General features: G+C 45.1%; 1 protein-coding gene and 1 long non-coding RNA gene across 2 annotated transcripts in view; one reads left to right on the forward strand and one right to left on the reverse strand.

Moving 5' to 3' along the window:
• Nucleotides 1-3,958: 3,958 nt before the first annotated feature.
• LOC146185261 (beta-1,3-galactosyltransferase 1-like) lies at nucleotides 3,959-5,146 on the forward strand. The gene has a single exon (XM_084607783.1). It carries the CDS (start codon nucleotides 3,959-3,961, stop codon nucleotides 5,144-5,146), a length of 1,188 nt encoding a protein of 395 aa, XP_084463909.1.
• An 8,416-nt stretch (nucleotides 5,147-13,562) lies between these two features.
• The window catches only part of LOC146185262 (uncharacterized), a 67,852-nt gene continuing 59,596 nt past the window's right edge, over nucleotides 13,563-21,818 (reverse strand). The window contains exons 5-6 of the long non-coding RNA XR_014707980.1: nucleotides 15,120-15,307; nucleotides 13,563-13,757 (exon numbers count right to left, since the gene is read on the reverse strand). This is a non-coding gene — a long non-coding RNA (uncharacterized LOC146185262). The remainder of the gene's footprint in view (nucleotides 13,758-15,119; nucleotides 15,308-21,818) is intronic.

The following is a 21,818-nucleotide window of genomic DNA, read 5'->3' on the forward strand; positions in this document are numbered from 1 at the left end:
GACGATTCAATCCAGAAAGCCTCGAAACATAACCGACGCCAACTCATAGACCACCAAAAGCAGGCACCAACAGACGCTCACGTTAACTTGATTCTTACTCCTTCGGCATCTATTCCCAACGTTATCGCGGTCCTCAAAAAACGCCACAACTCTCTCCTGCAAAGCGAGAGGATGAAGGAAGTGCTCCCCACGCCGCCGCGCGTTGTGTACACGCGTGCATGGAACATTCGTGATATGATCACATTATCTACCGTTGGTAACCGCATGTTCAGTGGATCCGCTCCATGCAACAAACCAAGATGCAAACTGTGTCCCATGAAGGCAACAGCTACCTCTGCTAAAGGAACAGCGTCAGCTTTCACGTATCAAATAAGGGGCAATTTCTCGTGCGACAGTGCTAATGTTATCTACCTTCTGGAATGTGCCACTTGCAGGGCTCAGCACGTAGTACAAACAGCGACACCATTCAGAATTCGAATTAACAACCACAGGTCACATGCAGGAACACGGCCAAATCTCCCTCTTTCAAAGCATATCAATATATTTGGACATCATGCAGTCCGATAACTTCTCAGCTACTGCACTCCAGTCAGGGTTCAAAACACACTATGACCTCAAAAGTTGTGAATTGCACTTCATCCATAAATTCAACACCGTCGCAGGTAGTATCAACGAATCAGTAGAAAAGCTGTCCTGCCTTCATACTTGAGCCGTGTCAGGCAGGTCTATAACCCTAAAATAATTGCAAATAATTATTTTAAAAATTTTCAGACCTCGAGGGTAACAGACAAAATGTCATGTAATAAATGTCCTGTTTACATCTTGCTTGGTGACTCGCCTTTATGTACGCATGGTGATGTTGTTAATGAATCAACCACAATAAGATGGCTGTTTGAAATAATTTGCTGAGCTATTTCTTTCCTCTATGTTTTTGTTGTTATCAACCACTATATCAATGTGTGGCGCTAGATTTGGGATTTATCTCTGTTTAACTTTTTAATGTGGCCGAATAATGTCCACTGAGTAACATTTGAGCTTTGAATGTACCTTGTCCATTTCTATCCATGTATTTGTTATTATTTTTTAATGTGACACTTTACAATCCTCTAGAGCTCGCTTTGCATTTCTCCTCTTCCAATCTCTTTTAGCGTGCCCTCTGTTAGTAACAGTTCAGTGGCTGTAAGAGTGGCATATGCTCACTTATCTGTATTTTTGCCCTGACATTTCCTTGTATAACGAGCCTTACCATGTAGTTATAATCTGTGTACCACTCCTGTTTGGTGCGTCACGTGTGGCGGCGTCTGGAGCCAATTTGGATGTTTTTGCCCTTTGTGCTTTTGTCTTCACGCCGCGACTGACCACACCTGTGACGGGGCTGGCGGCGGCGCGGTCGCTCCATGGTCGCTCACAAATGGCGCATCCGTTCCTCCTTCTTTGTAGAATGTTGAACCTCCCCCACCCCCTCGTTTACCTTTTCAACTTTTCGTTTCTTTCTTTTCGTCCCCCCCCTCCCCACTCACACACTTTTTTTGGGGGGGCAGCGCGCTACGCTAGGCGTTTTCCCTCTCTCTCCCCTCTCCTGGTGTACGTGTGTATGCCATTTGTTGTCGCCTTCTTCACCCTCTCTGTTAACGGTTTTAAGAATATGCGTGTAACCTCCTGTACTTCATTTTTGAAAAAGACCGGATCCCGATCGAAACGTCGAAATAAATCAACTGTTATGTTTTTAAACTCGTGGTGATTCATTTTTATACATATATATATAAGCAGATAAATGAAGGGGAAATGAGGGTGCTCGTTATAATACATGAAGGAAAGAAGCCTACTTTGTGTTTATCTTTCCCCTAAGCAGATAACATTACTCATTTCTGTGATTATCCAAGCAAAAATTTATATATATTTATATTATATTATATATTATATTTATATTATATATATATATATATATATATATATATATATATATATATATATATATATATATATATATATATATATATATATATATATATATATATATATATATAGGTACAGGAGTCAACAGTCATTATTCTTTCTCCCTAAAATCCTCACAGGACTAGTGCTTCTCAGTATCAACTACAAAACATGAAAAACATCTCCTACGTTTACCTTGCGCCCATTGACTGTTGACGTTTTTATTATATCCTAACGAGCCCTCATTTCCCCTTCAATTCTTTGAAACATGTCCCGACACAAATATATTAGTCTTAGTTTTGCAAGCTACGACGTAGTTTTGGCAAAGAAATCGTATATAAAACCTTGTGAGTGAGAGATACCAGCTGAGTGGTGGCACGCGGAGAACAGCAGAGAAAGCAATTTTTCGTAACGTTCTCTCTTTCTTCGCTGGGCGGCGCTCTACATCCTTCTTGGTTAGGGAGCCTACATGTTGCGTATTTGGGGTCATCAGGCTTCTTGTCAGAAACTGACGGGTCATAGAGTGCACAGTTCATGACGTGAATGTGCTGCAAGCGCTAACATGGCGCTGTTTTAAAAGGAGGCACAGATAGTGGGCTCTAGCGGCGTTGGCATACCTGAGAAAAGCTGTGGCGACTTGTTGAAGTCTTGTATATCATTTAGAAACAAGCTGGAACATTTCTGCAGTGGCACTGAAACTGCTGAGTAGTAAATAAGAAATCAGAGATCAGAGGGTAAAGGTCGTTAGTAGTAAGTTTAGCCCCAATGGTTTTCGATTCAAGCATGTTTAGTAAAGAAAATGACCGAATGAAATAAATAAGGCATGATGAATCTTCCCTCAGGCGGCATTTTTCCAAACTTTCAGGTATCAGTAGCTTTCACGTCACGGCTATTTTGCCAGGATAAGCTGTCTACATCTTGGCGTCAAATTTTCTTTTCTGTGTGTACACGGTAGCCTACAGTTACGATTGCTTTAAAAAGCGGAAAGTGAACTCATTCTCGAATGGATGGCGCTGCAGCTGATGCCAAAGCACCTACTCACTACCAATTAGGTTAGTGGCATCTTAGCGTTTGTTTTTAACTGTCCTGCGCTGAGAGGATTAATTTGTGGTCACCTCGGCATATATATTTGGTTCATAATAAATGTAAAGAAAGAACTGCGCGGGCGAGACGCTTTTGTGGACTAAACGAACGCATCAAATTTACAACGCGTTAATCACCTGGCAAAGAACTGCAATAATCGACGAAAGTCCTCAAACAACGCCTGAACTATTCCAACCGCTATGCTCGAGTAATAATTGGCGCTAACGCCGAAGCTCCCTGCAAACGACGAGCAATGCTGCCGCTCCAGCCGATTGTTGATGGAATACGCGCCGCGCCACAGATGAAGCGAGAACTGCGCCATAAAGGCTACGATGAAAGAATCTGACAGAAGCTTCGAGTATGATTGGGACTGAGCAATCATCAGAACGCCATCGCCACGCGTCCGGACACAAGCTTGACGCAAGCAGCCTTTCCTAGAGCCAGTCGATAACTTTAAAAAGAAAATTTTCGAGTTTCCTAGGTCTTTCTCCAAAGGCAGCGCTTGGTAATCTATTGAAGTCAGGCTTACCGACGGCTCCCATTTCGAAGGCTGGCATTATAAAAAATAGAGGAAGCATCGGTCGTGTAGTTCGGCTGGAGAGGACTAAAGCTTTATCACATGAGGATCAGGACCTTCAGACCGATCATGTACAGATTTCTGAAAGCATTTTATATCTGTTACGTCGCACGCCAGCTGTCTCTGCCAATCTAGTATTACGGAAAGCATTTCAGCATTACTACCATTCTCTGGAGTATCAGGTACATGCGCGCCTGTTTGTGCACGTGTCTGAGATTATTGGTTAGATGATATAAATTGCGCCATGGCCTTCTTAGGACTTTGCCCCCCGCAGTGTATTACGCATAGCCATAAATGAATGAACAAATTCTAGGGTAAATGTCGTACCGAGTACAAACCCTGTCATTAGATTAGGAGTGGAACATGGAACTAAAAGGGAATAGTGGGACTAAGAAGGGACATGAGTTTAATGGAATGTTCAGAAAGCTCCCATTTAAGGCCACTCAAGGAAGGATATTTATTTTTGTTTACTTCCAGACACTTCTGCCAAGACCTGCAAGCTGGTTTCAATGCCGCATCAAAATTGTGTTCCTCGCTGCCTTTCTGGCAGTGGCAGCCTACATCACCTTGCGCGTACTTGTTCCACTCCTCAGCACTTCCTACAGTAAAGGCCCCATTTTGTGGTTTCCGGACCGGGACATCGCGAAAGAGTCTTTTCCTGCAGAGAGGACTTTCCACAAGCCTTCCAACTACATCATTAATCCAAGCAATACATGTCCCACAGGTGCTCCTATAGATTATCTCTTCGTGGTCTTCTCCGCAGCTGATTACTCCTATGCCCGAAATGTCATCAGACGTACATGGGGGAGAGACGTCAGGACGTCTGCTGGTAACAGGCTGATTTTCGTTTTCGGCAAGCCTAGCACCACAAAGCTGCAGCACACCTTGGAGCTTGAGTCACTGCAATACGCAGATATTGTGCAGGAAGACTTCAAGGACTCGTACCGTAACCTGACTCTCAAGACGGTCACAATGCTCCGCTGGGTAACGCTTCACTGTCCTCAAGCCCGTTTTGTGGTAAAGATAGACGATGACAGCTTTCCGAACCTGGGCAACCTTTACCGCGCTATGCATGGACAAGCGGAGGATTCCATCTATGGCCATCTCAGCCACAAACAAAGGTTTTCACGGGACCCACGAGACAAATGGTACGTCTCCTACGAAGAGTACCCGTCAGAAGAGCGCCCAGATTTCATAACAGGAGGCATGTATGTTATAGGGGGCCGTGTGGTCAATTTGCTGTACAGGGTTACCGGCCACGTCAAACCCTTCCCAATGGAAGACGTTTACCTCACTGGAATGTGTGCTGAACTGGCTGGTGTTGCCAGATTCCACCTAGTTGGCACACATAATTTGAAGTTGTCTTCATTGTGCGAGTACAAAAAGGCCGTTTACGGCCACCATGTGACTGCGGATGAAATGATCGACATCTGGTACGCCATGAAACGCTTAGAGTACAAATGCTACAGATTACTGTTCAGCGTGCACATATGCTACTGCCGCACTGCGCGCAGCTCGGCCGGGAAAGAAGTAGAGAATGCACTCTTCTAAAGCAGTGCATCATTCGTGCAGACAATGTGCTGTTTAGGTTGCTGTAAGAGATGATTGCAAGCATCAGCACTGGAGGCAAAACAGTCGTAATGGATGCTGTTCACTTCTTCCTAAAGGACTCCTAATGGGTCCAGAAATACTCGAGGATGCATAAGGGGCAATAATCTTGACAAAATGAAAGGAATCTGTGTGGCGCTTTTAAATAGCACTATATAAACAGCCAGTTTTCTTGTAATAAATCTTTAAAATGCTTCTGTTATGATTTTCAATTACTCATCTCACCTGAGACAAGATTAATCCACCTGGTAAGCAATGCACCGATACCTATATGGAACAATATTTAACCCGTATCCCTGTGTCCCAAGAAACCACTCAGCCACTAATCGATGCGAGAACTAGACCTGTGCTGTTCAGAAGATGCTGCTAAACTAGATCCGAATCGCTGTTGTTGGCAGACCAACCAGAAAATGTTGAACACTTAAACCTTTACGCCGTTAGCCTTTAGGTATCCCTCATTCATGGACCTTCACGCAACGCCTTATTTCTCCTATTTTATGCCAAAACTTTGGCCCAACCATTTTTCGCATAAACTTTCGGGCGGTACCATACTATTTCGTTTCCCAATTACCATGCTTGTCAAGTTAATTAACATGCTTGTCAAGGGCTAGATTGCGATAAGGATTCGAACCGGTGACATATTTACGTCTAATTGTGTGCCTTAGCCATCGCACACCACATGACCTAGCGAAGCAGTCATTTTCAAAATAGTGAGAGTGAAAAGGGTGCCATCAGAGTAGGAGGATGAGTGGAAAGGACGCGTTTATGAAAAGCATAGAAGGCATCGCGCTACCGCTTAAGTGGTGGCGCGCGTCACACGAGAAAGCATGGGGAGTGATAATCGCGGCAGCCATAAAGGAAAGAGAAGGCAGCAGGGCCGTTATCCTCCAAATGGCATAGCAAAAAGTGTGGCGGAAGCCACGTGGTCTTCAGCATGGAATCATCAGATTTGGTGTCACAACAAAGTGTCATCATGGAAACGTGTCCGCATCGCCTTATCGAGGGTTATATCACAGTCGGCCGACTGCAGTTGAAAATGTGCTATTTTGTTTACCCGTTCTGTTCTGCACGGGGCCGCAAAAAACAGGAGGCATTCCGTTATGGTTAGTATAAAACGTGGTCCGTATATTTCACTTAGGATGCCTTCTTTGCGTCAGAAGCCTGGACCACTATCGCCTACCGGTTAGTCTTAGCGCAGGCGTGTCGCAATACATTTTTTTGCCATGTTTCAGGCGTTGTGTAGTCGCTTCAACCAGCGTTTCAACAAGAGTAGACGCAAATCTCATTTAACACTGTCTTTTCATTGTGCGTATTTTTTTCTTGTTTAAATGATATCGATGTTAAAATTACTGTTACTGTAACATCAGTACACATCGAAAACACACGTTAATATAGTTCCCTTACCCTTCAGGTGTCCCTCTGAAACGCTTGGCATCAACGACCCTTCGTGGCCCATGCGTTGCGTGCCCATCTGGCATGCATACGAAATTTATTTCGTTGAAATATTTCTAATTTTTGAAATACCTTTTTAAGGAAATCTCGTCGTCAATTTTGGCTTCATTAGGGTCTTTAACCTATTCGTTATATAGCTTTATTTTTAAAAATAGGAAGGTTTTAATTTTCCGCACGATGTCATATGGCTGTAAGTTAAAAACCTGGCGACCAATAAGGATTTTTCCGCTCGATTATTTCCGACCCGTTATGCCAGCTGCTGCAACTCCTACGCCAACGGCTTTTTGCACCTAACGAGCTGTACACGCTTCACGTTTTACCACGCAGGAGAGAATACGTTTACATGCTCACGGTCGGATAAAAAACCTCGAAAAAACGATGGGCACGTCGATACCTCGTCAATGCTATGATTGCTCTATGTGTGGATGTTCTAGCGCGAAAGGGTGCTCGTTGTGTACGAGACATGCACCTAGGTACGCAGCGATTGGGCCAGCAATGCTTCTTCCTTGATCCGTGCAAGTTGCTCGAGTCTGCGAAGTGCCGGAGGCTGGATGCTAAGCAAGATCGTCTGCTCTTCTTTGGCCCTCAAGGCGAATGCCCAATCGGGCTGGGACATCGTCGAAACGAGCAATTTTAATATGGCGTAAGCTTCAATTCAGGCTTCAGAAATTTTGACGCCACGGCCTCTCTTGGGTTTTCCTTCCTTCATAGCGCAGCGCACCGCATGAGCGAGCATTCGCTTTCATGCACGTAGGTGGTCCTCAGCTTCTCTGCTCAATTTTTAAGTAGGAAATGTTTCAGCTCCCGACGTCAGCAGCCTTGAGGTGAGGTAGAGCCAACATCTAGAGCGAAGAGTGAACATCTGAGCACCAAAACGTGAACATCCGGACACCGAAAACACCGAAGAAGCACCAATGGCTTGAAAAGGTAGTCAAAATGCTGCTCATAGCTGCACACGATGGCAGTGATCCGGTCTGCTGCATCTCGGAAGCTCCCCATGAACCCGCCGCGAAAAAACGAACGGCCATCGGTTCCGATAAGACTAATATGTCACTGATCACCCTGTCAACTCCCAAAACGGTAGCTGTAAACCTATCTGCTGCTATAGGTGACGGATATTTAGGCGTCGCTTGAGCACAGAGTTTAATTCAGCATTTTTTTTTTTTTGCACAAGTCGATGATTTCCTATATTTTTGTCACGGAAGTAACGCACGAAGGACTGAATGGAGAGCTGGCGGCAACGAGGAGACCGATGCGTCGTAAACCTCCGCGTTAGCCCAGGGAAGCTAGTGGCAGCACAAGAAAGGAAGCACCGAAATTTCCGTGATCTCGTTCGCGTCTTCGGAGACACATTCTGTGCAGCGTACTGCTTCAGAAAGTGTCAGTAACCTGGAGTCGTGTTTCACGAAAAGCGTGCGTAAAGCAGCAAAGACAAGTGCGAGCCAGCAGAGATGAGGATGTCGTCACGGTTTGGCGCGGCTGCCAAGCGATGGCCAGATTCTTAGGCTCTCGGAAACAAATATTTGAAAATCTTTTAGGGTCTGGAAAAGTATTCATTCTGAGAAACTCCTCTTCGGGAAAGAAGAATAATCATATCAAGGCTCTATTTCACGTCTTGATTTTGTCATATAGTAAACAAAGGAGATTTCCTTATTTTTACAAGGGACATTCTGAAAGTAAATTTCGTAATTTAGAGTCATACGAACACTGTATTGCACAAGAAATACACCATGACATCATGAAATGTACACCTTGCACCATTTGTCGACATATTCGCCACATTCAGACGTTTCCCTCGTACTTATTGTTGGTCAACAAGAAGCAGCATCTGTCATCGAAGAATATCTAAAGCAGAGGGGCTTGTAGTGCTCATCAAGAAAATCAGAACTGATCAGATTCTGGCGAGGGAAGGGCAACCGCTCTGCTTCCACAGATCAAGGCCACAAGCTCGAGATCCGGCTGCAAGGGGAGACAGTACCCGAAAAGACAACCGTAAGGATCCTGGGGATGTGGCTTCAATCGAATCAAAGGTGTCAACACACACTTAATCTGCTCAAGACCTCGACCCAGCAGGTCGCCCGAATGATAGCACGGGTGACCAGCAAAAAGATAAGGATGAAGGAGCCCGACACACTCAAATTTGTCCGGAGCCTCGTTATTAGCAGAGTAGCGTATGCTCTACCCTACTTCAATATGACCAAAGGAGAGGAATACAGAGCGGACGCCATCATCAAAATGGCGATCAAGACCGCACTCAAGCTCCCCAAGAACACACCAAACCACAAGCTAGCAGCTCTGGGTCTGCACAATACAATACAAGAATCAGCAGAAGCCCAAATCAAGTCACAGCTAAACAGACTTCTACAAACGAGGACAGGAAGACAGGTGTTGGAAAAACTGGGATATAGTACACACCTACAGGCTTATAACAAGACAACAGAGGTATCGCGGGAAGTCAGAAATTGGTACCGAGTTCGACCCATACCAAGAAACATGGACCTCCGCCTAAACCCGGGAAGGAGGCAGGCAAGAGCAGAGTATTGTGGAAAAATAATTGGCCAACAAGACACGTCCAGGTTCACCGACGCAGCCTTATACGAAACCAACGCAAAAAGGGCGATAGCCACAGTCACAGACTGCGAAGGCCAGGAGGTAGTTAGCTCCTCGATCCAAAACTGTACAGTCACGGAGGCAGAGGAAGTGGCTATCGTACTGGCCATTAGGCAAGGAAGAGAAACGGGAGAGAGTCTGACGATACTGTCAGACTCTCAATCCGCGTGCAGAAATTTTCAACGGGGTAAATTATCTAAGGTAGCGCACCAAATCCTTACTTCCACAAGCGAGCCACAAGCGAGGATTCCAGGGCATGCAGGGATCACAGGGAATTTGTACGCAGACAGGGTAGCCCGAGGACATGCAACCTGCCGTGCGCCCAACAGTCTCGCGAGAGAGGACCTGATTCCGCTTAACCCTGACTACACCACAATACTACAACACTACAGAGGCTTGTGGAAAGTATATCCAGAGCCGCATAAAAAGCTCAGCAACGAGGAGGCCATAGATCTGAGGCGGCTACAGGCGGGCACCTTCATTAATTTACACATATTACACATGATGCATCCCACGACATTCAGAGACGAGTGCCCGTGGTGCGGGAAGACCCCCTACCCTGTACCACATAACATGGGAATGCAGCTCACATCAACTACAAAAAATTGAAAACCCAAATGAAAGACAGTGGGAGGCTTTGCTGGCCAGCTCTGACCCGGAGGAGGCTCAACTCTACCTGGTCACAAGAGCTCGCAAACTAGCGAAAGTCACTGGTGCCCTGGACTGGGGGTGCCAACCGCTCGTCAGCCTCAGTTGAAGAGGCGAAGAAAAAGATCCCCGAGCAGTTAATAAAGTTCACTCACTCACTCTATTGCGTAAGCTACACAATGAACAGAAAGTAGCGAGCGCGTGGTGGTTTCACCACAGATCGCCACAATGCATTCAGAGCAGTTGTGTTCTTTACTTATTCTACCCCCTCGTCGTACACAAGGAGAAATTGGCGGGTGCGTAATATTATTTTTCTAGGAAAAACGTTCTTCAGTGAAGGCTCATTCCGGGCACCTTTTTATATCAATTGTGTATTGTAAGACAACTCGGCTATACGGCAGATTTACTGATTTGAGCCGCTATACGCCGGGCACACCTTGAGCTGTAACTTGCGTGAAGCCCATTAAAGGTTACCGATAAAAGTGGTCAGGAAAGAAGGGTAAGACCGACGGCAATTAGAGAAAGAATGAGAAAAGTATGGGGAGGAAAAGCAAGGAGGCTATCACAAAAAAAAAAAAAAGACACGAAAGAGAAAAACAAAAAAAAAAATTCCGAGATCACTGCAGAATCTGCACTGGAGAAATGGGTAAGCCTAGATTGAGTTATAGGAAGGGAAAGGCGCGGTAACTGTCTCGCTTGTTTTCTGTGGACTCCTCAACCGCGCCGTAAGTGAAAGGAGATAAAGAGGAGCCGTAGTGGAGGGCTATGGAGTAATTTCGACCACCTAGTGATCTTTAACGTGCGCTGACATCACACAGCACACGGAAACCACTTCGTTTCGCCTCCATCGAAACACAGCCGCCGAGGTAGGGTTTGAACCCGGGTACTCCGGCACAGTGGTCTGGCGTCTTACCACTGCACCACCCCAGCGGGGCATGCGTGCGCCCAAGCGTTGCTGTGTTGTCCACGCGACGTGTGAGCGGGATTCCGCGAGATAAAAATACTGCACCTTTCCTTTCCTGTAAACCAATTATAGAACGCCGGTGAACTTTGATGCGTTCAACGAAACCCTGGTTGTGTTCCCCAAGGGACGCGCGATGTACCGCGTTCAGAAGCCACGCTCAGGTTTTCGCATTTCTGCCGACAATGTGACCAGAAGCTAATAAACGAAACCAGATGTTGGCTGGCGGCTTTCTTGGCTCCCAATTACACACTTATTTAGCTCTTAATTACCTAATTAACCCACATCAACAATTTTGTCATTTGCACACCTTTCTTGGCACTCTATCCGAACGTACAAATCTTTTTTCGATATATCAACTCGTTCCTCTTTTACAGCTCCAACAAGGTCACGCCCATGCGGAGCTGGCTACATAGCCATACAATGCTGAAGCATTAAAAAGTCGGACGCAGCGGCTTTCCTCATCATCGCTGTCGAAGATCGCTGAGCACGCACCTTGGTCTGGGCCTGTAGAAGCTTCTTTTGAGGTATGAGACCCAGTCATTTGGCAAAAAAGCAGTTCACCGAATCATGGCGGCTGCAGCATTTCTGCTGTTATGAAACAAAAAACAAGCTACCACAAAACCAGTCAGATATGCTCTAGGACTTATCTAGAGAAATGCTGTAGGCCTTCTCTCGAAATCAAGTTGTTTTCTTTGTTTCTTCGGTGCCTCCTCATCCCTGCACGTCATGTGAAACCTTGCAAGGGGCAGACACAGCATGCGAATCCTAATACGTGTTTACCGCGGCGTCTTGTATCTCTCCGGCTCAACCGCTCAGTCGTTTGTGGTGAAACTGCACACGGAGCTTTGATATTGCGGTAACTTTTATTTTCTCGTAGTAAGTTAGGTAAGGGTGCTTAATTCGTTGCTGCTGCGTACAATGCGAACCCGCAGTCTGCTCCAGTATCAGGGACCGAAAGCTGCCAACGCCGCCACACGATACCACGAGTTCGCGCATCGCGTACGGCCGAGCCAGATAGGTACAGTTGTCTTAGCTAATTTACTATAAGACAAAAGTTCATACGCTACAAACTTACTACGTGACAAAACGCGTTTGACGCAATCAAGTCAACAGTTCAGACGGTGGGATTTTAAAAACCACCACAGTAATGATACACCACAACAATGACTAACTCATTGCACCTGTGAAACCATAGTTTATCTGTGAGCTATATTCAGGCTAGTAAACACATTACTTACCAGCGTATGTTGTCGCCTTGACTCGATCCGAGGTGCGTATTTTGGTTTGGTGGACACGAGAACGGAGCGGTTGCCTCCGACATTTTGCTGCAATACCTACGGCGCGGTGCACTGGGGCACGGCATTTAAGTCACCAACCTACTGCTGGAGACCGGTAAGCCGATTTCGAAGTCCATTTCGTAAAGGATACACCAGAAACGAGAACATACACAAGCGGAAAACGCCCCGCAGGGAACTGAAACGAGGTCTTCACGCACGACCGCGCCGTGGTTACCGTGGTTACCGCGGTGCTCGCGCGAGACCGGAAGTGCAAGGAAAAAAGCTTTCAAAAAAAGTTTCTGTCTACAAAACATTCTAATTTTTATTCCTGATAACTAAAAGTTAAGCGTATTACAATTATTTTGGCATAAGTGGTAGTTACGGATGCGTGACGTCGCAAAGAAGCAGACGAATAGTCATTCGAAAGCGCATGTACGTAGACGCGTTGCACAGAGGAGAAGAGGTGACCGCAAAGGTCGAAGGAAAGAGAGCGCCAACGTTTGAATAGGATTGTGGAACCTGTGCTGCGCGTAGACGTGTTTTATTACGTTCCGATGTGTATCGCAGCATAACCTAGCGACTGAGATAATTTACGAGCAATGCTCGGGAGGTGTTTGTGGGCCCCTTTAACATATTGTCGTTATTATAGAACCCTTTTAAAATTTGAATGCTATAGTAGGATAAATATTGCGCCAAGTATCGAGACTCCACGGCCTTTGAAACCTGAAACCTGGACACGGCGGAAAATCTCGGCCTGTTCAGAGTGAACTGAGTTCCTACCTCAACCCACGTTCACATGGATTTGTATTGCCTAGACTCCCATCTTCTTGGCCTCATCATTCTGTACTGTTGGTTATATAATAAAAGAGAGTGACCTCTCACATTAAGGGGCTTTAGGCGGCAAACATTAGTGGTACTAACAGGTGCCCCAGATAAGCACGCTTTTATAGCTCCTACGAACAAATGAAATGACCACAGCCGCAAATATTCGGGTTGTGTGCTGTCGTTTTGCCTGCGTTTTGTGTGCCCATTTCCCTCTGAAATGAAATCAAACTTGAGAGGTCGAATTCCTTTGTTTAAACGAACGACGTACTCCAAACGCCCGCGCATTGTAGCACCAAGGCCATGTATCTTCTGCTTTTATTTGTATCAGCCCCGCGAATCATAAGGGCGCCTGAAGGGAATCGGGATATATTTGTTAAATCTAGACTTTTGTTAAAACGAGTTTCGTTAAACCGAGTTTTGACTGTATTTGCCTTTCAAATAACCAACCTAACGGTCATCTGGGTGGGGTAGTTTAGTGTCATATAGATCAGGTTAGGGTTATTTAAAGGACATCATCAGTCTCTCAGGCGATGCATCTAACCATCAGCTCTACATTGTCGCTGCCCCCGGGTTACTTGGAGTTGCATGAAAAGGTTTCGCTAACTAAATCAAGACAGTGCGAGCTTCGAGTGCGCGCGCCAGCTGATCGGCCAGGAACTCAGCCATCTTCGTCGTCGTTTGCGTGGGCGCTGAATCATCTTCTTCCGTACACTCGCTAGGTGCCAGCGCCAGGTTTGGAGACCAGGCACAACGCAAGTTCAAATGCTAACAGTGGCCCCTGCAAACGCATAAAAAGTCATCTGTGGCATTGCTGTTCGGAGTCTACGACCCGCCGCCCAGCAGAATATATGCCTCAGTAACGGGCCACCAACACGTCCTCCTCCCAAACACGCCAGATCAAAACGGCGAAGGTTTAGACAATCCCTTGAAACTATGCACAGTTATTAAAGAAAATTTTAAAACTCTATAGTCTGGACTACCTGAGGTCAGAAAACACAAAGCAGACTCCTCAGCCTTCACCTACTGCACATTCCAGGCTGTACAAGAAAGAATACATCCCACTTTGATCTTAAGCCGAAGCAGCAAACTGATGCCTGGGCACACACTGGCACGTTTGCATTTTCGCCGCCTGAAGCAATCGAAAACTTGGACAGTTCTTAATCGCTCGGAAGGTTTGCTGTTATAGGCCACGTGATAAAGCCGTTCTGTGTGGTTACATTTTCAACAGTGCTGGTGGCATATAACTACAAGCGAGTGCAAAATATGCGCAGTTTTAATCAGCTTCAACTGACGCTGTCGTGGGTGCAGTGGGCATTTCAAACGTAAAAACAAGGAGCTTCAAAGCACTCGCAAAACTCTCACGCATAACGAAAGGGGGAAAACTACAGGCACAAACTCTTTTCCTCAGCATTAACACGACAGATGTTGTGCAGATGCATAGGGGCTTTGCGCTTCACAATAGCAGACAGCATGTGATACAACCAGTTGCATGGTACTACATGTGCGTGTTATTTCGTGTTATGTTTAGTTTTGGTGTCGCAATACTGGCGCGACAATACTGCGCGCGAGACACAACCAGCCTGTGCATGCGATTAATGATATGCATGCACCTGTAAAGCGGGGTAAAACACTTGTGCGGTTTTCACAGACGGCTCCTCCTGCGTGCGCTGAACGACCTTTTGTTTTTCCATATTTTAGAGCCCAATTCACCTAATATTTTTCCAGCCATCGAAAGGTTGAGACCATAAATTAAAGCAAGTAAAATAGGGCAATCTAGAGTTCAGTATACGTATTTTTTGGGCTGTTTCTAAACCAAGGTAATTGGTGATCCTTAAGCAAACGTTAATAAAAAAAAAGTGAAAGCAGACGTGATAGCAATAGGAGATAAAATCTGCATAAGCCATAAAAATAAATGAATTTAAACATATAACAGGCTCCTTCATCTTCATGAAGTGTTTCATAACTTTTACTCGCTCGCGACACAACAACGCGTGAGGTAGAACAAAAGGAAGAAGTTGGCTACACAGCGTGAAAGAAAAAGGGTCGCGCTGTGTCTAGCCGTAATTTACTTCCCAAAGCAGCAACATGCAGGAACTTAGGCGCTCGGAAAGAACGAATAGCACGCAAGGAAATAGCTTACGTCGAAACAGCACAGGCAATGTAGAGGTTCAGCTGTCATTGAACCAAGTTTCACGAGTGTTCCACCGGCCCCAGCCTCAGTTGCTGTTGTCGCTTTGATCTTGGCTCGCTTCCGCGCTTGGTTAGTTTCTGGGCTTCATGGCCGTGCCGGTCATGGTTGCCAGCACGTGATGGGACCTTCGCGGTACTCTGAAAATTATCGAGTGACAGTATGGCACGCGAGTGCATGACGCCATCTGTAAAACATATTAGGTACTAGGGGTCGTAATGAGGCGAAACTCGCAAAAAGGAGGGAGTGGAGGTAATGTTCTAAAACAGCGCAGCGATAAAACATTACACGGGGAAGGTAATATGGCAGTAAAGCAACAGCCTTTCAAACCACACACCGTATAATGAAGCACAGGGAAAAAACAGTGCGACAGCATACTAGCGTTGTGTGCTGTGTTGTGTTCTGTTTGGTTTTATGGCGCATATGCCACTAAGGGCATCACGCGCCAAACTCAGGGTAAAATAGGTGCTTTTTATAAATACGCTAGTTTGTTTAGGAGGTTTACTTCCATCCGAAAATCAGAAATAGATAAAAAATTCGACAAGGCCATTTTCTTTTAGGGAAGGAGATTTATTGCGGTGAGTGAGGCCTTGGTGGTGGTGGTGGTGGTGGTGGTGGTTGTGGTGGCAGTGGTGAAAACTTTTATTTTCTGGAAGATGTGACAGTGGAATTCCGGTATACCGTTCGCGAGCGTCCAGGGAGCCCGATGTAACCCTCAGGGGTAGAGGTTAGTAGACGAAGAGGTTTAGCTATGTCTCTCAGTGACCGAAAGAGATACTTCTGTGGGACATCTTCCTGCGTGCGTTCCCCTGCGCATTTTGTGCATTGCGCAGAGATGAATTTTGCTACTGATATGCAATAAGGTGGACAGAAGCCCCCTCAACCTTTTTTAGACTTTTCTTCATCTCTGCTGAAGCCCGCATTATTAAACCCTGATTGTGTTTGATAAAATCAGTAAAAACCACAGCTCTTCACTCAGTGAAGACATATCAACCAAATCAAAGCGCAATAAACGAAATTCCTACGTAAAAGGTGATCATCTTCGTCAAGGCCTCATGCGCAAAAGATACTGCTCAGCTAAGTGAGCGACTGAGTCGTAATGATTGTATTGTATTGTATTGTACTGCATTGTATTGTATTGTATTGTATTGTATTGTACTGCATTGTATTGTATTGTATTGTATTTATTGTATTGTATTGTATTGTATTGTATTGTATTTTATTGTATTGTATTGTATTGTATTGTATTGTATTGTATTGTATTGTATTGTATTGTATTGTATTGTATTGGGTTTAGTGGCGCATAAGCGACTCAGGCTATCATGAGCCAGGCATATGCGCCAGGCACAAAGTTGTATCTTGAGTAGAGTGGAGTATATGTATTCATTCTACAGTTTCTTTAAAACATTTGCTTCCTTTAGAAAGCTAAAAACGCCTGACAGATCAACAAGGCCATTTTCACCTAAAATCATTGCTGGATGAAACAGAATGTGCTCATTGTAAAACCTAGTCAAATACTTGTTTCTTTGTGTTTCAAGTCTTGCGCACGAAAATAAAACACGGTTCATGGTGAATTCCTCTCCGCATTCTTGACACAATGGTTTGTTTTCTTTTCTCAACAAAAAAGTATGCGTCAAATATGTATGGCAAATGCGGAATCATCATAAAATCACTTCTATGAAACGTTCTTGATGATGACATGATTTCCATTTCCCCAAAATTGGCTTCACCAAATGGAGTTTGTTATTTACCTTCCTACACTATGACGACTGCCATTTCTCCTTTAGTTGACAACGCACTAGCGCCATGCAGTATTTGTAAGGAATATTTATGTTCTTGATCTGTTTGTCATGGGTTTGAGCAGCGCAAACGTCTGCTCTCTCATTGCCTCCAATGCCGACATAACTCGGGACCCAACAAAATGTTACGTCCTTGAGCAGAGGCTGCTGATATATTATGTATGATGTCTCCAAGTAGTGGAGCAACTGCGTTTTTGTGGTGAAGGGCGGTTAAGTCACTTAGAGAGTCTGTGCAAATGATACTGTTTGTGATGTTCCCATTGGCTATTTTTCTTACTGCCATAGCAAGTGCATAACACTCAGCGGTAAAAATGCTCGTACACTGAGGTAGTCAATATTTTTTTCCCATTTTCCTTGCACTACTGCACTTCCAACATACTTGATTGTCTTGAAGCCATCTGTTTAAAACTTTGTGCAATTTGAGTACTTTTCTTTAAGAGCTAAGAAGTCTTGCAAAATATGTTAATGTGGTGTTTTCTGTTTACATAACTGAGTCAATGTGAAATCACAAACAATGGGGGGGGGGGGGGGGGGAGGGGTGCTGTACCACGATGGTAGTGGATCGTGCCTTGATTCAATATCAGGGAGGGAATTTAGTATTCCCAGCTCTTGGCATTTATCCTCGCACCGGAGTAGCAAGGGTCTGATTAGTTGCGGTCTATTATTGAACAACATTCTGGAGCTGCACTTTATAACAAGAGGGTAGCATATATGTTTTTCTAATGAGCGTATTTTGAGGAGATATGAAAATATAAGCATGGTTCTTCTGTATTCGAGGGAGGGTTCATTTGTTTCAACATAGAGACTGCTTATGGGAGAGGTTCTATATGCACCAGATGCGAGACGCAAACCCAGGTTGTGCACAGGGTCCCGTCGTTTTAGGAATGATGCTCTTGCAGACCCGTAGACTGCATAACCGTAATCCAAACAAGACAGTACAACAGAGTGATAAATGCTCAAAAGGCATGTTCTATCGGACCCCCAGTGTTCCCTTGAAAGGACCTTGAGTATATTTAGGAATTTGGTAGCTTTCTTTTTAAGGGTATTGTATGAGACAAGAATGTGAATTTCTTGTCAGAAGTTATCCCCAGGAATTTGAGCTCATGTTTAGCTGGTAATTCGGTCTCGTTGAAATGCAGAGTGGGGTCAGTTTATATTCCACGTCTGAGTGAAAACACAACTGCCACTGTTTTCTCTGGAGAAAACTGAAATCCACTTTTGTCTGCCCATACCACTAGTTTATTCATTGTTAGCTGCACTTGCCTCTCACATGTTGCTACGTTTGAAGAGCTGCAAGCTATTTGAAGATGGTCGACGTAGATCGAGTACATAATAGATTTTGGTATTACTTTGGAAATGGAAGTCATTTTAACTAAAAAGCGTTGTGCTTAAAATACATCCCTGTGGAACACCATTTTCTTGGGTAAAGGTTTTTGACAGTACCTAAACGCACCTTAAATGTGCGTTTGATAGAAAATCATTCAGAACTTTCAGCATTCGCCCACGGATCCCTAAATCTACTAGGTCACGTAGGATCCCGAACCTCCAGGTTATGCCGTACGCTTTGTCTAGGACAAAGAAAATGGCGAGGCAGTGTTGCTTGTGTATAAAAGCCTCTCTGACTGTGTTTTCGAGGCGAACCAGATGGTCTGTTGTTGAATATTTTGATGCGACTGAACTATTTATTGAGGATACGTAATTTTGCCAGGACGTTTTTTCAGTGCTACGACGGATATGTCGAGCTTTAGCTCTGGCCTTTTTAAAAATTATTAGATTTTTGTATGTTGGGTATCTACGAAAAACGCCCCATGCCTTATTTTGTTCTTTCTTTGCTACCCTGCATTCTTGTGTGTACCAATATTTATTTTTTTCTTATCACTCCCGAACTCTATGGAATGGCAAGATGCGCGGCAGCGAGAATACAGGATGTAAATATATCATTGACTTCCTCCACACTGAGGCTATCTGAAAATATTTTCTCCAGACGAGCTGATTTAAATAATGACCAGTCCGCCAGGTGCAATTTCCAATGGCATGGTTTAGCAGAGATGATTGTTGGGGAGGATAAAAGGCTAATAACCACAGGCAGGCGATCGTTCCCATAAGGGTTGTCTAGAACATCCCATTTAAAACTGCTAAAAAGGCAGGGTGAACAGAATGATAAGTCTAAGTACCTCATTTTTCCGGAGCTTAGCGAGCAGTACGTTTTCATTCCAGTTAAGAAGGCAGATGTCGTTACATAAAATAAAATCTTCTAAAATACGACTTCTAGCATCGGTTAGTTCACTTCCCCAAAATGATGAGTGGGCATCAAAATCAACGACTATGAGATTTGGTTCTGGAAGCTGTTGCAGAAGTTCTTCCAAGTCAGCAAGGGTTATGGTTAAACGTGGTGGTAGATGCAAAGAGCATATTGTTAATGTTTTAAAATAAACGACGGTAACAGCCACGGCTTCAAATTTGGTTTTTAGGCTGATTTCGCTAGTTGCAACATCACTCCTGACGACAATTTCAACGCCTCCAGAGAGCCTTCCTGACTGCTCTCGGCCGCACCGGAAGACTTCATAGTTTTTTATAAAACCTTTTTGTTGGGATCACCTGTATACATACCTGTATACATAACGATACTAAGGAAAGTGAGCCTAAAAGGTTTTTATGTCGCTGTAGGTTTTAAGAAATCCACGACAGTACCACTGAATGAGGAACGCCATGTTTAACAAGTTATGGGGATTTGTATAAAAAACGCAAGTTCGTGGTTTGTCTGGTCCAGTTATTACGTTTTTGTTTCTTCTTTTTTTCGTTCGAGAGAGCTATTCAGCCTCTGCAGCAGTGGCGGAGAAGGGGTTGTATCCATTGCCTACTCAGAGGCAATGGAGGTCCACGAATGAGACGCGGATGTGGGGGTATCTGGCTTCTCCTGTTGGGGGGAAGCCGTGTGGGTTACCGCTTGAGAGGCTGGCGGGCCCTGTTTGTGCAATGGCAGGACAGCTCTTGCTGTTCCTGCCTGGAGCGGGGATGGTCTCGCCCTAGGCTGTGCCTGGGCAGAGGCCAGATCCTGTTGTGGTGCGCCGCCCCCACACTCCACAACATTGGAATAGTTTCATTTAGCAGTAAAAACAAATGTGCCCTGTGCAACAATGTAACGCTCACGTGCCTCTTTAAATAATATATTTTCCTTTACTATTATTGTTATGTCTTTTTCCTTCTTCCAAAAGGGACATGACCGCTAGTACGCGGCGTGTCCACCAGCACAGTTTGCGCAGTGTAGTGTGGCATCACACTCCTCGGATTTGTGGTCATTTGAAGCACATTTGGCACATGTTTGTCGGCCAAGACAGCTCTGGGAGCCATGACCAAACTTTTGTCAGTTGAAGCAACGCCTAGGGTTCGAGATGTAGGGTCGGATGTCTACTTTGATATAGCCTACTTCTGTGGAGTCAGGGATCTTGCTGGAATTGAAGGTTAGTACTATGTGCTTTGTCGGCACATCTTGGTTGTCTTTTCTGATTTTGATCCTGTGCAGTCTGATTACACTTTGTTCGGAAAGGCCTAGTTATTCTTCTTCAGTGAGAAGCAGAAATTCCTTCTCTGAGATCACACCTTGAATAGTGTTCAACGATCTGTGGGCAGTGACAGTTACTGGGATGTCCCCAAATGCGACCTGTTTATGAAGATTTCTGTACTGGTCTCTGCTTTGGAGTTTGAGCAGGGATCCCTGCTTGCCAGATTGCTTACTTTGTATCTGGGGCCGAGGACGTTTGTTAGGGACTTTGACACTACAAAAGGTGAAATTGTCCGGGTATGTTTTCCAGTGTTTTCACTGTGGATGACATGGTACTTGGGGAAGATTTCTTGTTTTGGGGAAAAGAATTTAGCTGTTACATCGGTCCACCTTTTTTGAAAACGATCATTTGGTTTTGCTGAGGATGCCATAAAGTAAGTATGCTGTTCGGCCACGGTACCAGCCGCCCACTACGGAGCCCAACAAGGGGATGGGACAGGAAATTGCGACCAAGTCCTACCTCCGTCCGCTGTACACCATAACTATAACCTAACATGGGGCGACACAGGGTAGTTTGTCTACACAAGGTTAACCCTTGCCGCCAGGAAGTAAGAAAAAAACAAGAAGAGAATAGAGGACGAGAGAGTTGTAGGAACGAAGATAGGAAGGTGAAAGAGGGGAGGATAGGAAAAGGCGACTACAGATTCCCCCGGATGGGTCAGCCTGGAGGTGCCGTCGTGAGATGCGTGGGCCAAAGTGGAGTGTTGCCTCCGCCGAGGAGCCTTAAAGATCCAAACACTGGGAATCAGCTCAACCACCAGGATCCCCTTCTCCCCAGACACGGCGAAGCCACGCACGGCTAAACGTGGGTGCTCGGGGTCCATGGTGTCGCACACAATACGCAAACATCTGCTTTAGCAGATTCCCCCTGTGGGGGGAGTCCTAATGACTCCTGAGTCGAACTGAGTGAGCCCAAATGAGTAAAGTCCAAATCAGTCGTGGATCTAAAAGAGTGAGTGAGCCCAGATGAATCATGAATCGAAAAGAGTGTGTGCGCACAGTCAGTCTTGAACCAAAGTGAGCCATGAGACAAATAGAATGCGTCCATATGGGTCATTAGTCGTGATTAGTGATTGAGGCGAAACGAATCGTAAGTCGAAGTAAGTCGTGAGAAGAAATGAGTGAGTCCAAATTAGATTAGTTAAAATGAGTGAGTGAGCCCAGAGAAGTCGTGAAATGCAGCAATTTGACTCCGGATGAGTCGTGAGCCGGAATAAATCCGAGTGATTTGCGAGTATATATGAGTTTGAGTTCATGAGTTCGCCTAGCCCATGCCAGTCTGAGTCAGAG

The sequence above is a fragment of the Amblyomma maculatum genome, chromosome 6 (genome assembly GCF_055883805.1).
Source record: "Amblyomma maculatum isolate TAMU_Amacu chromosome 6, ASM5588380v1, whole genome shotgun sequence".
In the NCBI taxonomy this organism is placed as follows: Eukaryota; Metazoa; Arthropoda; class Arachnida; order Ixodida; family Ixodidae; genus Amblyomma; species Amblyomma maculatum.